This window comes from Pelobates fuscus, chromosome 2, assembly GCF_036172605.1.
Source record: "Pelobates fuscus isolate aPelFus1 chromosome 2, aPelFus1.pri, whole genome shotgun sequence".
NCBI classification, from domain to species: Eukaryota; Metazoa; Chordata; class Amphibia; order Anura; family Pelobatidae; genus Pelobates; species Pelobates fuscus.
Window position 1 is genome coordinate 169,975,453 of NC_086318.1, and position 16,504 is coordinate 169,991,956.

The 16,504-nt window shown below is 39.4% G+C and overlaps 1 protein-coding gene across 7 annotated transcripts in view; it reads right to left on the reverse strand.

Annotated features, from left to right (window-relative positions):
• DST (dystonin) overlaps nt 1-16,504 on the reverse strand; it is a 592,252-nt gene that overhangs the window by 199,536 nt on the left and 376,212 nt on the right. For 5 of the 7 annotated variants that reach the window (XM_063442942.1, XM_063442944.1, XM_063442945.1 and 2 more), the window contains 4 exons: nt 10,976-15,832; nt 8,795-8,935; nt 5,574-5,780; nt 5,002-5,145 (listed from right to left, as the gene is read on the reverse strand). The exons of 1 other annotated variant lie outside the window; for it this stretch is intronic. In XM_063442942.1, coding sequence (XP_063299012.1) covers nt 5,002-5,145; nt 5,574-5,780; nt 8,795-8,935; nt 10,976-15,832 — 5,349 coding nt within the window. Of the gene's footprint in view, nt 1-5,001; nt 5,146-5,573; nt 5,781-8,794; nt 8,936-10,975; nt 15,833-16,504 lie in introns of those variants that run through there. One more of the 7 variants, XM_063442947.1, reaches the window with a different exon arrangement.

Genomic DNA, 16,504 nt, shown 5'->3' on the forward strand with positions numbered 1-16,504 from the left:
TTTAAGAGCGCACCCGAGACCCGCGGCGCGCTCTTAGAGTCAGGCGGGACACGTGACCGCTTCTTGCGCAGATTCTTAGGAAGACCCAAGGCATACGAAACAGGATTAACCTTATGCAAAACACGATAAGGACCAATAAAGCAGGGAGCCAATTTCAGAGAAGGTACCCGGAGGCGAATATTTCGCGTGGAAAGCAAAACCCTGTCCCCCTCGACATAAGAAGGAGCCGCCCTGCGATGCTTGTCAGCCTGCACCTTCTGGCGAGCAGCGGAATCCACCAAAGAACGCTGAACCTGCTCCCAAGTATTACGCAAACCAGACAAATGCTCATCCAGAACTGGCATGCCCTGTGAGGAGAAAGCAGCCGGAAGAACAATGGGATGCTGGCCATAGACAACGTAAAAAAGGACTTTTGCCGGAAGAATCCTGAGTAGCGTTATTCCGAGCAAACTCAGCCCAAGGAAGAAGGTCTGCCCAATTGTTCTGATGGTGGCATACGAAACAACAAAGGTACTGCTCCAGAGATTGATTGGCACGTTCAGCAGCTCCATTAGACTGGGCTTGGTAAGCGAAAGAAAATGAGAGAGTAATACCCATTTCCGAACAAAAGGCTTTCCAGAACCTGTTAATAAATTGGCTACCCCTATCGGACACAATAGATACGGGAATGCCATGTAACCGAAACACCCCTCTAGCGAAGATAAGTGCCAGTTCCCTAGACGTGGGCAGCTTGCGAAGAGACACAAAGTGAGCCATCTTGGAAAACCGATCTACTATCATTAGGATAACAGTATTACCATTCGAATGGGGTAATTCAACAATAAAATCCATGGACAGGTTAGACCAAGGTCTCTCGTGAACGGGTAACCGGTAACGGATGCAACAGCCCACAAGGAACTCTACGAGAAGATTTCATACAGGCACAAGTAGTACAAGCACCTATATAGTCGGTGACATCCTTGCGCAAGGAATCCCACCAAAAATACCGAGAAACAGCTGACACCGTTTTGGAAATACCAGGATGTCCAGCAGTCTTAGTGTCATGATACAACGACAGAATATCTCGTCTCTCGTCTTCTCGCTAGGTGCCATGCTTTGTTTCGCTTGTATGGTCTGCAAGAGGGACGAGGAAATAGACAAAATAGTAGTAGCTATTATCCTGTCTGGGGGAATGACAGGAGTAACATCAATCTCCTGTTTGTCAGCAGTTTCGAACTGTCTGGACAGAGCGTCTGCTTTTGTGTTGGGATCACCTGGCCTATAGGTGATAATATAATTGAAATGGGACAAAAACAGTGACCACCTAGCCTGCCTAGAAGACAATCTTTTAGCCTCACTAAGGTAGGACAACGAAGGTACTGCTCCAGAGATTGATTGGCACATTCAGCAGCTCCATTAGACTGGGGGTGGTAAGCGGAAGAAAATGAGAGAGTAAATGATCCGTAAATATGAGGATGGGATCCTTAGTTCCTTCTAACAAATGTCTCCATTCTTTGAGTGCTAAAATAATAGCAAGGAGTTCGCGATTACCCACATCATAATTATTTTCTGCTTTGGACATTTGTTTGGAAAAGAAGCCACAAGGATGCAGGCGACTCTCTTTGGGATAAGACAGCACCTACCCCGATATCGGAAGCATCAACTTCAAGGATATAGGGCAATGAGGGGACAGGATGCTGTAAAATAGGTGCAGATGCAAACGTAGTTTTAAGGAATTCAAAAGCCTGAAGTGCCTTGGGAGACCAGACACGAGTATTGCCATCCTTTTTTGTCATACGGGTGATAGGCGCTACAATAGAGGAAAAACCTTTAATAAAGCGTCTATAATAGTTAGAGAAACCAAAAAAACGCTGAATGGCTTTCAAACCTTGTGGTAGAGGCCATTCCATGACAGCAGAAAGCTTCTGGGGATCCATACGAAAACCTTTGGCGGAAATCAAATTATCCCAAAAACTGGACTTCGGATTGGTCGAATAGACATTTTTCCAGTTTACAATAAAGACCATTAGCAAGAAGGGTCTTCAGAACTGTTGTAACATGTCAGTGATGAGTGTGTAAATCTATAGATTATATTAATATGTCATACAAGTACACAATTACAAATGTGTGAATAAAGTCTCTTAGGACGTCATTAATAAATTCTTGAAATACTGCTGGGGCATTACATAGACCAAATGGCATAACAGTATACTCGTAATGGCCAGATCTAGTGTTGAATGCCGTATTCCATTCGTGGTCTTTCTTAATACGTATTAAATTGTATGCACCTCTAAGATCCAATTTAGTAAATACAGTAGCATGTTTTAGCCTGTCAAATAATTCCATGATTAAAGGTATAGGGTATGCATTTTTGATGGTGATTTTATTCAGACCTCTATAATCGATACACGGTCTTAAATCACCTTCTTTCTTCGATACAAAGAAGAACCCCGCTCCAGACGGAGAAGAGGATCTCCTAATAAACCCCTTTTCTAGTGATTCCTTAATATACTCCTCCATGACACGGTTTTCTTGAACAGATAAAGGGTACACCCTACCCTTTGGAGGTATAGTGCCAGGCAATAAATCGATAGCACAATCGTAGGGTCTGTGAGGCGGTAATTTGTCAGCCTCCCTTTTATCGAAGACAGTCTTGAGAAATAAGTACTGAGGGGGTATTACAGTAGACAAAGGAGGAGGAGTAGGAACATTAATAGAATTCAAAGGGGTGACTTCAATAGTACAAGACTCGTGGCAGGCTTCGCTCCATGGTTTTATTTGCCCTGACTCCCAGTCAAAGATAGGATTGTGAGCACGTAACCATGGGTACCCTAACACAACGTGAGAAGAGGGAGAGGTGATGACCTGGAACCGAATGGTTTCAAAGTGTAAACCCCTGTATACATGTGTAACGGTACAGTTTCATGAGTAACAACTGGAGAACTTAATTGGTCTACCATCTATGGCCTCAACGGCCAAGGGTATCTCCTTCTCTCTGATGGGAATGTTGTTTTCCTTAACAAAACCAGAGTCTATGAAATTTTCAGCTTCCCCGGAGTCAACCAGGGCGTGTATGTGCTCAGCTGTGCAACTCTCTCCCATATGCAAAGAAACAGGGAGAAGCAAACGGTTAGGAGGCAATTTAGGAGACTTAGATATCACACCCAAGGCCAGTCCCCTATAAGGTCTTAGGTGCGAGAGTTTTCCAGAAGGAAAGGACATTCCTTTACCATATGGCCTCTCCTACCACAGTATAGGCAGAGTCCGTCCCTTCTCTTATGTAATTTTTCAGTATCAGAGAGTTTGGCAACCCCTAATTGCATGGGTTCCTCTTCAGATACTTTAACACTCTCAGGTTTATCAACTCTGGGGTTAATAGGTGTAACCAAACATCTATTCCTGTTTTTAGTATAGAGCCTGTCACGAATCCTATTATCTATATCAATGAGGTAGTCAATAAGGTCCTCTAATGCAATAGGAAGCTCCTTAGCTGCTACCTCATCCAATATAGTGTCAGATAAACCTTCCATGAATGCAGTAGTTAACCCATTGTTGGTCCAATCTACCTGTGAAGCAAGGGTACAAAACTGAATGGCATAGTCAGCCATAGACCTAGAACCCTATTTAATTCTCATTAATGCTCTTGCGGCATTTTTTGACCTTTTCTTTGTGTCAAAAGTTCTACAAAAAGCCGTAAGGAAACCATTGAAATCATGCACCATAGGTCCATTAGCCTCCTAAATAGGATTTGCCCACTCAAGTGCCTTATCGGTAGGTTGGTGCATAAGGAACCCCACCTTAGACCTTTCTGTGGGAAAGGAACCTGGATACATCGCAAAGTGGAATTCTATTTGATTAATGAAACCTCTGCATGTCTTAGAGTCCCCTCCATACCTAGGAGGAGGTGTTAAATGGGCCAAAGTATTAGGCAAAGTAGATACTTCAGGAAGAAGAGGTGTAGGAGGGTTAGGTGTGGTTGCTGGAATAGTTCAAGATAAGAGCGACTGGAGAGCCTGGGCTATCTGATCCATACAGTGATCCTGCTCTACAAATCTAGCCTCATGAGACGCCATCTGCTGAGCTAAATCTGCGGGGTCCATGGCCCTATCGTAATGTAATGCAAATATACCCCAACACGCAGGATTCAACTAAACAGAAGACAACACAGAGGGGAGATCCGTCAACCGGACCTTAGAGTGGCCGGACTCGACGTATATAGGAAAAGTACAGAGTCAGGAGCGATCCGAGGTCAAGGGCACAAAGAGACAGCGTAAACTAGGACTAGCCGGGGTCTGGTACACAGTAAACAGCAAACCGGCAAACAGAACAGATAAGGATTTAGAGATAACGTAGTCAGAAAACAAAGCCAAGGTCAAGTACGAAGGAACACAACTGAATACAACAAGCGCTAAAGGGAACTGAAACAGAAACCACGATAGGGCAAGGAACTAAGGGAAAAAGGTGAGTATATATGCCTAAACATCTATTTTGATTGGTCCCTGTTATATCCACGCCCCCAAAATGTAAGTGTATGGGGAGTGTGGCATGACAGGGACCAATGGGAGGCCTTTGCCAATTTAGGCTCCCACTGTCCCTTTAAGAGCGCACCCGAGACCCGCGGCGCGCTCTTAGAGTCAGGCGGGACACATGACCGCTTCTCGCGGTCACTGCCCGCCTTCCTGTTGCAGCCGTCGGATGAGCCGCGCGCGGCTCGTGCAGCAGCAGAGCTGCGCGCGGCTTGAACAGAGGACCCCGGCCGGCCCCTGGAAAAGGTAAGTACCGCTACACATGATATGTAAATCTGATACAATACAATATGTTATTTTACAAAAAAGGGGGTAGTAGCATGAAGTTGAAATTATTTTGTAAGTTCAGAATGCTATGTAAAACTAAGGCTGACTTCTATAATCCAAAGATAACACTTGTTATATGATTAAAATATAGTATTCAAAATAGCAATCTATGCATATTTTACATATGTGAGGTAGAAATAGAAATTACTATCAATTTACAGGAATTTACCTTAAGACACTGCAAGTTGTGCTTCACGACTTCCACATTGTTACTGCCTGTTGTAAGACACATACTGTCCTTGTTCTCTGAGATCCAATCGGATAGTAAATGTAGTTGGCCAATGTAGTTCTGATGCACCTCTGCTAGCTTACACTACAATATAAACATTATAGAATGCTATTTAAAGCATGGTCAGAGTAAAGAAGAGAATAGACAAGTTACTAAATCCAGACTCAGATTATTATATTTATCTATTGTTTAAAAAAAAAGTAAATATAATACTTCACAATATGTGCTACTCACAATCTGCAACCCTGTAATACCCAGTATACCAATTAACCATCTAAATATCGATTAGTACGATTGTCCTACCAGAAATATTCACTCATCTGCCCACCCATCCCAAGGGTGAAAACAAGCAACAAATTCTATATTTCTGCAGTGGATTAATAACTTCTCCACCATCCACCTTAACTTTTATTTCTGGATAGGAAACGTAATACATTTTTTGCCAGTACTGACCATAATCATAAAATACATTGTGGTTAAAATATTTGTAAAAATAAATAAAAATAATTTACCATTTCAGAATCTATGGCTGAAGCAATTTGTTTTGTACAACTGGAAGACATGTCACAAATTACAGCAAAATCTTTACTCAAGCGTTCATTTAATTCTTGAAGATGTTGACTCAGATGATTCTCTGGGACAGTTGTTAAGATGTCCTGTGCATCCTTATGATCTTCTTTCAGTGACACGTTTAATGTGGTCAGTTTTCCCTCGAATGACTAAGAAAAACAAAAATGTACATAGCTGTAGTTTCCAGTGCCAGGGAATAAAAACATAAATATACATCCAATCAGTCATGATTTCAAGGATTTATGGATATTTACAACATAAAAACATTTATAATATATACAATATTCTAACTAATTAAGAAAACATGTTTATTTTTCTGGTCATTTAGCAAAAATTAATGAATGTTAAACAGCACATTCTTTACTTTCAACATTATTATTAATGTATTGAGGTCACACTGAATAGAAATATATCAAGGTGATGTGAAAATAACTGTGGAGTAGCTATCTTTCTTCCCAGGCAGTCTCTTTATAGCCATCATTTTGTAATATCACTGCATGTAAAGCAATTAGTATATATTATGTCATTATATCCTCTTTGTTTGCAATAACAGACCATTTTATTAGAGGTCTACTCACAAGAATGTGTAAGTCATGGGTCGTCAACCTGGTCCCTACCGCCCACTAGTGGGCGTTTTAGGATTTCAGGTGGGCGGTAGGGATTTCCAGGTTTTGACGACCGGGCGGGCGGGTGCGAGCCGGCGGTACCCCTGCGACTGGGTACCGCCGTGACAAATTGCGGCTCCGGCCCGCGCGGCAAACCGCCGGGGCTGCATATGGAGGGGTCCATCGGGTGGCCCATGCTGTCAGGGCCACCCGATGGATGTGGATTGTGAGGGGGCCCGGTCAGCGCTGGGCGCTTTAACAGCGCGACCGGGCCCCCTGTGATGACATCGCAGAGCTGGGAGGAAGTGACTGCACATCACTCCTCCCAGCTAACCCTGAGAGCCGCGCGGGAGGAAGACCAGGGAGTCAGAGTGGGAACTCTGACTCCCATCCACCTGAGCCACCACTGGACCCCAGGGAAAGTCACCCTCCTGAATCTAAAAGGTAGGAAACAGGAGGGTGACTTAAATATAATGTGTGTGTGTGTGTGTGTGTGTGTCTTTGTATGTATGTCTTGTGTGTGTGTGTGTGTGTGTGTGTCTGTATATATGTGTGTCTTGTGTGTGTGTATGTATGTGTGACTGTCTGTTGGTATGTGTGTCTTGTGTGTGTCTGTATGTATGTGTCTTGTGTGTATGTGTGTCTGTCTGTGTTCCTGTATGTGTCGGGTGTGTCTTGTGTATGTGTATGTATGTGTGTCTGTGTGTCTGTGTGTGTGTGTGTGTGTATGTGTCGTGTGTGTGTGTGTGTGTATCTGTGTCTGTATTTGTGTCTGTATGTGTGTGTGTATGTATGTGTCGTGTGTGTATGTATGTGTCGTGTGTGTATGTATGTATGTGTGTCGTGTGTGTGTGTCGTGTGTGTCTGTATGTGTTGTGTGTGTCTGTATGTGTCATGTGTGTCTGTATGTGTCGTGTATGTATGTGTCGTGTGTGTGTGTGTATCTATGTGTCGTGTGTGTGTGTGTATCTATGTGTCGTGTGTGTGTGTGTATCTATGTGTCGTGTGTGTGTGTATCTATGTGTCGTGTGTGTGTGTATCTATGTGTCTGTATTTGTGTATCTATGTGTCTGTATTTGTGTATCTATGTGTCTGTATTTGTGTATCTATGTGTCTGTATTTGTGTATCTATGTGTCTGTATTTGTGTATCTATGTGTCTGTATTTGTGTATGTGTGTCTGTATGTGTGTATGTGTGTCTGTATGTATGTCGTGTGTGTGTGTATGTATGTCGTGTGTGTGTATGTATGTGTCGTGTGTGTGTATGTATGTGTCGTGTGTGTGTATGTATGTGTCGTGTGTGTGTATGTATGTGTCGTGTGTGTGTATGTGTCGTGTGTGTGTGTATGTGTGTGTGTATTTGTCGTGTGTGTGTGTATGTGTCGTGTGTGTGTATGTATGTGTGTCGTGTGTGTGTCTGTATGTGTGTCGTGTGTGTGTCTGTATGTGTGTCTTGTACGTGTGTCGGTCTGTTATAGTGGACTATATAGTAAGTGGGCTACCTAGCTCAGCCTTCCTACTTGGCATTGCTACAAGGAAGGTTAAAAAATAGAAAAAAGGGGAAAAAAAAGGTGGGGAGGGGAATTGAGGAGGGAGAGGAGATGAGCTGACGCACAAGAAAAATCATAGAGAGATAATATGAGAAATCATATTATGCGCAAACAGAGAAGTCGTCTGAATATCACTGAAAGAGACCTTCGTTTGTTCCTTACGAAAATCGAACCAGATATCAAATATTTAGTCTCGCAGCATCAACCTCAAGGATCTCATTAATCATTAGTAAAGGTAATTTCAATTTACTTTATTGTTTTCTCATTACACTTTATAAAGTTAAAAACCTTATAAACCTGCATTAAGTAGAAATAAAAAGATAAATGTACGTACATTTATTTTTTGTAAAACACCCTCCTTTCTAAAAAATATTCCGCATTTGCGTGAAAACTGGTGGGCGGTAAGCAAATTTTTTCAACCAAAAAGTTGCATTAGTGGGCGGTAGGTAAAAAAAGGTTGACTACCACTGGTGTAAGTTAACAAAGACTCAAAGCAATATCCCTGAAAATGAATGTAACTTGACTTTAAGTTACCAATACACACATAATAGATAGTAGTGATACAAGCAATACAATGATAAATAAATACATCTCAAATAGATTTAACATGCACATATATAATTTTATTATAATTTCATTTATGACAGTGTAAGTTAGTGGGTAAGCTCCCATAAAATCTTATCTAGTTGAATATTGATCACAGCAAAATAAAAAAAATGTCCCTGTCATTACAGTAACCATACCACCTCTACCTTGTCTACCTATTGCAGGAGACATTTTTCAATACCCCTTTGCAGTTCTAACCATGTTGATAAGTCAGAGACCCGGTTATCTGGTGAATACAAGATAAAACATTTTTAAGAAATTGGAATTGGAACTGGGAGACTAGAGCTGTGATGGTAAGAGACCTTAGGTCTATACATACTTAGTATAAGAGTTTATTGGGAATCCAATTTGGGATGACTGGAAGAATAAGGAAATGGATAAGTGACATTACGCCAGTGCTTACCTCAACCTGCTCAACTTGCATTCTTAACGTTTCCAAGTTGTCACTAATGGGCAACAGTTTCTCCAGCTGGAATTTCATATCTTGAACCACTAACAGGTGGTCACTCAACTTCTTAATGCAATCATTTATTGTAACAGGTGCCTAATGTTGAATTTAAAAAAATAGTTAGGTCAACATATTATCAGATTGTGTCTGTCGTATCGCCATTAGCAGCAATAGAGTTTCAGAATAGTCTAGTTTTATATTGATTACTACTACTATGAAAATAATACAACTAGGTTTTGGCTTGCCATGACTATGATAACGTGGGGCGGTTATTAATCAGGTTGCAGCTATACTATATAACCACATCTTCATTTTACAGTGTTCCCTAGCAGTTTTGAGCTATATTACATGTTTTCTATTAAGCATGCTGATCCTCCACGTGCATTATGTGGTTGTTTGCAGGTGCTTATGGACCCAGTACAGAATGGGGGGCCAATAAACTCCTTATAGATCTAATCTAAGCCATGTAAGTCGCATATAGTGGCCATTCAATGTAAAATACTCTAGTTTTGGCACATTTTAATTATCCTAATTACTGCATTATGCTTACAATAACAAACGCTAACCATTAAACATATTAAATACTAGACCATTAAACATATTAAATATTCTGAAAATTTGGTTTCAGCTCAATTGAGATGCGGGCATAAAACTGGGCAAGAGACAAAGCGATGCCCAAACATGTTCAGATGCTGATTTTTTTATTTTTTATTTTAAGGGAGTGCAAATAAGCAACTTAGATTGTCATGATGAACAAGATGTTTTCCCAATTATGTGTGCTGTATATCTTGTCCATCAAGAGGTGGAAAAAAGATAAAGGATGGTCAGGGGACAGCCACTAAATGTTAATTTCATTTGCAGATTAAGTAAAATTACCATTGTGGGTGGGGGAGGAAGACCAATAAAACTACTTTGTTTTCAAGGATTGTAATAGGATGAAATGGAAAGATACCCTTTGTAAAACTTTCTCACAATGGTTACAAACCTTACGTTTGACTACATCAGCAACCCACAGTTTATCTCATTGGGAAGCATATTGTAAAAATGTTATGCAATGGTACCTAGTGCCGCTTAAACTAGCACATATCTATGCAAATATACATCCAAACTTTCACGTGCTGGAGATGAACGCATGGAGTGGGGTCTCTACAACATATTCTTTGAGCTTGCCAGGTTTTAACTGCATTCTGGAAACCAATATGTTCAGTTATGTATACCGCTGTAGAAGCGGACCTCCCATTTCAACCAGAATCCTATTTATTACACTTAATTCTCTCATTGATTAATACTCCTAACAATGTCGTGGTAATCCATTTCTTGTTGACTGCGAACTACTGGTATCTGCAGTGTGTGATCCAACCTTATCAATAAATGTCAATGCAGAAACAGACTATGACTCTCTGACAGTACATGCCTCCCAAAAACTACTACAGTCAACCAATGACATTGAGTACAACATAGCATGACTCTACAAGACATAATTTACATAATTCAGATGGAAACACAATTTAGACTACTACTTCTAATAAGAAAGTTAACTTTTTAACATTTAACGTCTGTTTGATATTAATAACTTTACGCTCTGCAAGCAACAAATCAACACTTCAAATTTGGAAGCACTTTTTAATGATATAACAACAGCCAAAACCTAGCATAGTGTATCAAACACTATGTTAATAAACTGAGATTTTCTTTCATTGTGTTGCATAAACCCTATATGGTAATATAGGCATCTCAGGATCAATACTTAGTAAATCATCCCTATTACTGCAGAATCCTTCATCACAGCCTTTCATGTGTTCTCCTAATTTTACTTCTTCCTATTAGTTCATCCAATTTTGAATGCATTTTTTATTTAAACATGCATGAACATTTTACTATAATCCTTATAAAAGTTTATAATGCAACTGTTTAAAATGTAACCGTTTAACTAATTTCAAATTCAGTTGATCTTTTCCACATCAATGCAGCCATTGTCAGCAGTCAATAAACAAGTATGATTTAAAAGGTGATGCAGGGTAATTCATTTTTAGGGTAGTCTAGCATTTTAACTAAAAAAATAATCCTTAAGCAATATGTAATGTGAAAGCCATTAACAGTCACCATATTAAGGCTCATTTGACAATGTGAACTCACCACATGTGTTGGCTGGCGTGCTCTTGTTTCTTCAACTTCTGGCAGCTTGCTCTGGTTATATTTTGGCCCATTTGGAAATTCAGGTTCATCGATCTTAGATTTCAGGTCAGTTTTTGTTTCATGTCCATCAACATCATCAACTGTTGTATGTTGAGATTCTGGGTTTGCATGAAAAGATGCATTGCCTTGAAATATTTTATCAGTCACTGGTCCATCTGTCTCTGTTTTCAGACTGTTTGATTTGTAACTCATCATTTCACTAGGGAAAATACCTTTGTTTAGGTTGATCATGAGTTCTTCAAATTTGTTTGAGTTTTCAGAATCTGGTGGAATATGAAATATATGCTCAAGCTGCGAATGGACTAGCAGTGGGCTATTTGGTACTACAGGTTTCTGTTCTCCAAAAAAACTGTAGTTGGTATCTGCTTTTTGCTCTTTGTTGTTTGGATCAACAGGGTCTTTCCTAGCATCATAAGGCATATCACATTTCAAGGATAAATCAGAATTGTTATAGCCTTGTAAAACTTCACATGTTGGTATAGATTTGGCCTTGGTAAGTGCGTTGTCCTTCTCACAATATACATTTTTATTTATGTATGAAACATGTACTTCTTTCGATATAGTGTTTGCAAATGTCTCACACTTCTGTGCATATCTCCCATCAATATCTACTATACCCAACTTTAATTGATTTTCAGCATTGGTCCTGTGAGCTGGTAACTGATCATCTAGAGATTTGGGATCCTGCAGATTAAAATCTGCATTGAATTCTTTGCTTTTGTCCTCCATACTGTTATCAATGCAATCTTTCCCATCTCTTAAAGTTTGCTGTCTAACATCTTTAAATGTAGTAACTAACTGGGAATCAGTTGTATTTTCCATATGTGACTGATCTGTACTGAGAAGTCTGTGCTCTTTGGACAATGTTTTATTTTTAAAAAATCCAGAATCAGAAAGAATGGAAGTATTCTCAACTGAATCACAATCTTTTTCTTTTACAGGATAATCAGGTAAACGCTGCTCTGTTTGGAAGACTTCAGCATATCCCTTTAGGTAACTTGCTATATCCCCAACGTTATTAGTACCTTCAGGCCTTGAATCTAATTTCTTCCCTATTGACACCAATCCAGACACATCATTGGCAGCATTTAACTCTGAATCATTGTCAGGATGCTTATTGCTGGTTGAATCAAAAATTGCACTGAGGTTTTCTATGCAAATAGGGCTTTTGGTTGAACTTTGAGAAAAACACTCTACCACATCACAGGTTTTTTTAGCATCTATCAAATTTTCCATAATTTTGCATTTTTCTGTTTCCTTAGCTTCTTTAAGTGACTCATTATCTGAAAGTTTGAGATCTGAATTTTTGATTTCAGAACACCTTTGGTCAGCAGGCTTACAAACAGTGTCTTTGGCTTCTTTCCTATCTAGCAAATTTAGACAATTTGAATTGCCATCAGCTATTTGTTCAAATGTATTGCCATTTGTTAAGTTAGTATCAAATGCTTGAATGGTTTTCTCAGAGTTGTCTGTTTTATGAAGCTTACTCAATGTATCCTGTGTGCTGGGCAGAAGATGCTCTGAAATTGCATATGGACTCTTGGAATGCACAATGTTGGAACTACTTTCAGTTTGAATGGCTCTATTTGATTCATGGCTTTGAGTATCACTTTTAGTATTCTCACTTGATTCTCCTCCATTACTGAACTGAATATTATCTACACTTTCCAGACTACTGGCATTACTGTTCTCTTCAATTTCTACAACCTGAGAATAAGGTTCTGCATGTTCCATTTCCATAGATAAATTGTTTAGATTCGATGGATAATGGTTTATGATTTCTGAATGGTTCATGCATGTCCCATTGGAATGTGTGTCACTGCTGTTGTTTAGATAATCACCTAGAGTTGACGAAGTGACGTCATTGTCATTTGCTTTATCACTTACAACGTTATGTGACAGCTCCTCATCATAATCATCTTCCCTTTCTTTGTTTATGTACACTTTATCCATATAATTCTCATCTTCACTATTGGTTTCATCGGTAACAAAACACTCAATATCCGTTTCAGAAAAACAACTTTCGATAAACTCATCATTAATTTCCTCTTCAAATGCTGTGTTACTGGCTAACTGAAGATCATTGTTGTCAACTTCAAATGCCCCTGAAACAGATGCATCTTCCAAGTTATGTGTGTCTTCATTAAACAGTGAACCCTGGTCTTCTGCATAACTGTTGTTTTCAGAGTCCTCCTCGATAATGGTTTCCAAAAACTGCCTTGCATGTAGTATATCCAGGTTTTCAGTGTCACTTTCATTGTTAAAGGTATCTTCTTCAGAGCTCGTATGAGCTAAGTCTTCAGCCGTCATGTCTCTAACTGCTTGCATATTTCCCTGTATATTGGCAGGTTGACAAGTTCCAAAAACATCATTGTCACTGTCATCAGACATGTCATATTCACTGCTACTCTGAACATCATCAGAGTTATTTTCTCCGAATTCAAGAGGGGAGCCCCTATAGTCACTATCAGTATCAAATGTGAACTGGGGAAGATCACTATTCTGATTGTCTGAATCACTGTAAAGCAATCCACTGCCATAATGTTTCATGGGAGCAAGCTGCAAGTTAGAGGGTGTACTGCAACTATCACTACTGCTATCATCATATTGTTGTTTTTCAGAATAATGTTTTGCTAAATCTTCAGGATTCTCAGTATTATCGTGGTGTAATACATGTTGCACTTCATCATATTCAGAACTATTAAACAAAACACTGACTGCACCTGCCAGCTGATCTCCAAAGGCTAAATTATGTTCTGTTCTTTCAACAGCTCCTTCTGGAGAATTTTGATCTGTTACATTATTTGTATTATGCATATTATCTTCAGAACTGCATTGGATATCAGATTTATTTTCATCATTATCAATAACTCTGATAGTTTCAAAAAACGTTTCCGAGTCATGCTTTTCAGATGTTACACCAGAGTCATTGTCAAATAATTTACATGTCGTCATGTCTGTTTGCCTGTTTTCCGCATTGTGAGAATCTTCTGCTTTAAATTGCTCAGCTTGTTCTTTTTTTTCATCAGAAGAAACCAAGCTCTCTGTTTGTTCAAAATCCAGTTCTATATGTGGTTTGGGACATTCATGGTGAGAAACATCACTGCTTGCTAATTGGTCTCGTTCATCATTTGATTGCTCTGTTTCTTTACCAACCACGTTATCTTTAGTTCCAGGAGTGATTGTTTTGTTGATGCCTTCCACTGAAACATTATCTATGAATTCACCTATCTGTTCTTGGGTTTCCAAAGAATGCCCAGTGCATTGGCAGTCCATTTCAGACACCAGTGGCTGATTTACTGAAGTGCAACTGGAGTAAGAAGTGCCATTGTTAATTTGTGCATCGTTGGCAGAAGTTGTTCGTACTATGTCCTCAGACTCAAGAAGCATATTAGCAGCTTCATCTAGATCCCCATCAAAAAGCAGAAGTCTTTCTCCTGTATTTGCATCTATGTAGCTATTTATCATGAGGTATGAAATGAATAATTGTTTTGTATGTTCTGGGTTATGTGTTAGGCCTTCATCTGATTCCGAACTTTTGTTTTCATTAAAGTCACTGAATGAAGAAGTGTGGGCTTCATATGAAGATATCCATTTTAATGCTTGCTGGTTTGTTGGTTCAAGCTGATCTATGTTTGGCATTGTATCATTTAATTGTACATTTCTGAGGATTGAGGCTGTGTTTTCTTCTATTACACTCATTTGAACAGCTAAATCTAAGCTTAGAATCTCTGAAGTTTCAGGAATATAGAGCCCAGCAATTTTCTGTCTGTTGCTTAGAATCTTTTGAGCTAACTCATCTGAAATCATCCCTTGTTGCAAAGATGTTGATATTGGGAATATTTCACTAGTATCTGGCCATATCAGTCCAATGAACCCTCTTTGTGCTTCGAGGACTAACAATGCACTACTATAGGATATTAAGTTGCACTGAACAGCTTCATCCACAGTTAAATATTTGCCTGTGGATGGGCAAAGTATTCCACCATTCTTAACCTGTTGAGTTAATATTCCACATACTGTAGCCTGATCAACGATTCCTTGATCTAGGGATTCCTCAAGAGTCAATCTATGCCCAGTGTCTGGGTCAATAATTCCCCCTGAAAATATCTGAGCACCTAGCAATCTAAACATGACTTCCCGTTCTAAAACACCTTCATGAGCTGCTCTCAAAATATTTATCCTCCTACCAGATTTTAATACAATTTTGCCCTTTTCTTGGGCATTAACTGGTAAAAACCTCATACCTGTTAGTTTATCTACTACAGTTCTTTGTAAAAGTTCTACTAAGGTTAACTTTTCTGCAGTGATAGGGTCAATGAGATCCTTGCATACTTTTTGCTTTTCTATAAGCTTAGAAAATAAATATGTGGAAATTAAGTTTCTTTGGAGAAGTTTATTTAAGTTAAGTGGTTCTCCTGTGGAGGGGACACAGAGACATCCACAGGATAGCAGCATGTCAATCATTTTTATTGCCATATGTTCTGTTATTAACTCTTGATCCAAGGCAGCCATGATAGGAAACTCAGCTGAAGAAAGAGATGAAATACATGTTTTAGCATCTGCTAACTCCAACAGTCGCACTGTCATTTGCTCGTCAATGAGTGCATGATTCTTAGCTTCTTCTATATCGAAACACATCTTTAAATCTGGAGACACCAACCCTGATACTATCAGTTGAACCTCAAGTAAGAGAATCCCTGTTTCATAATCAATAAGACCTTGTATAATAGACTGGTATAGGGATTGAACTGCCCCAGTTGACTCCTCGATGGTTCCAGATACAATCTTATCCACCTAAAAAGGAAAGAAAATAATTACAGTTATATGCTCCCTTACTTGTAACATGCTTTTAAGAAAGCTTTTTGGAACATATACTTACCAAAATTTGGAAAATGACGACAGTATTAGCAGTTCAAAGGTGCAAGTGATTTATATCAGTATCTCGGCAGCAAAGGTGATGCAAGCTTTTGAACTCAACATGCATCTGTGAACTAGAGATTTGCTCCAGAAAACATCAAGTGGGTTAGTGAGAAGATTGGTGACTACAGGAAGGGTAAAAACCACCTGTAAAGCAAACCCTCATGCTGTAATGCCTACCAAAGGTTAGAGGGACAAAATGACATGACACACAAAAATGGAACACCATGCTTGTCATGTTTACAGCATACTGAATAATCCACACCTAATGTAAAACAAATGCGGTTAATATGGAAGGCAGAATGAGAACTACTGAAGAACCAGAAAACAGACTTGGGCTATTTCAATAGGCTTTATCAAATGGACTGGCAGAAAAGCAAGAGGGAAAAAAAAGGCATATTTCCAATATTTGTGAAAGGTCAGCCAGTACAGGATGACTTGGCTTCCTCTTAAATGAGACACTTTTGAAATATTAGCATCTAGCCATCATATCAGGAACTAAACTGTATTTATGGAGAAAAACAATGAACTACAGTTTGTTATCACAGA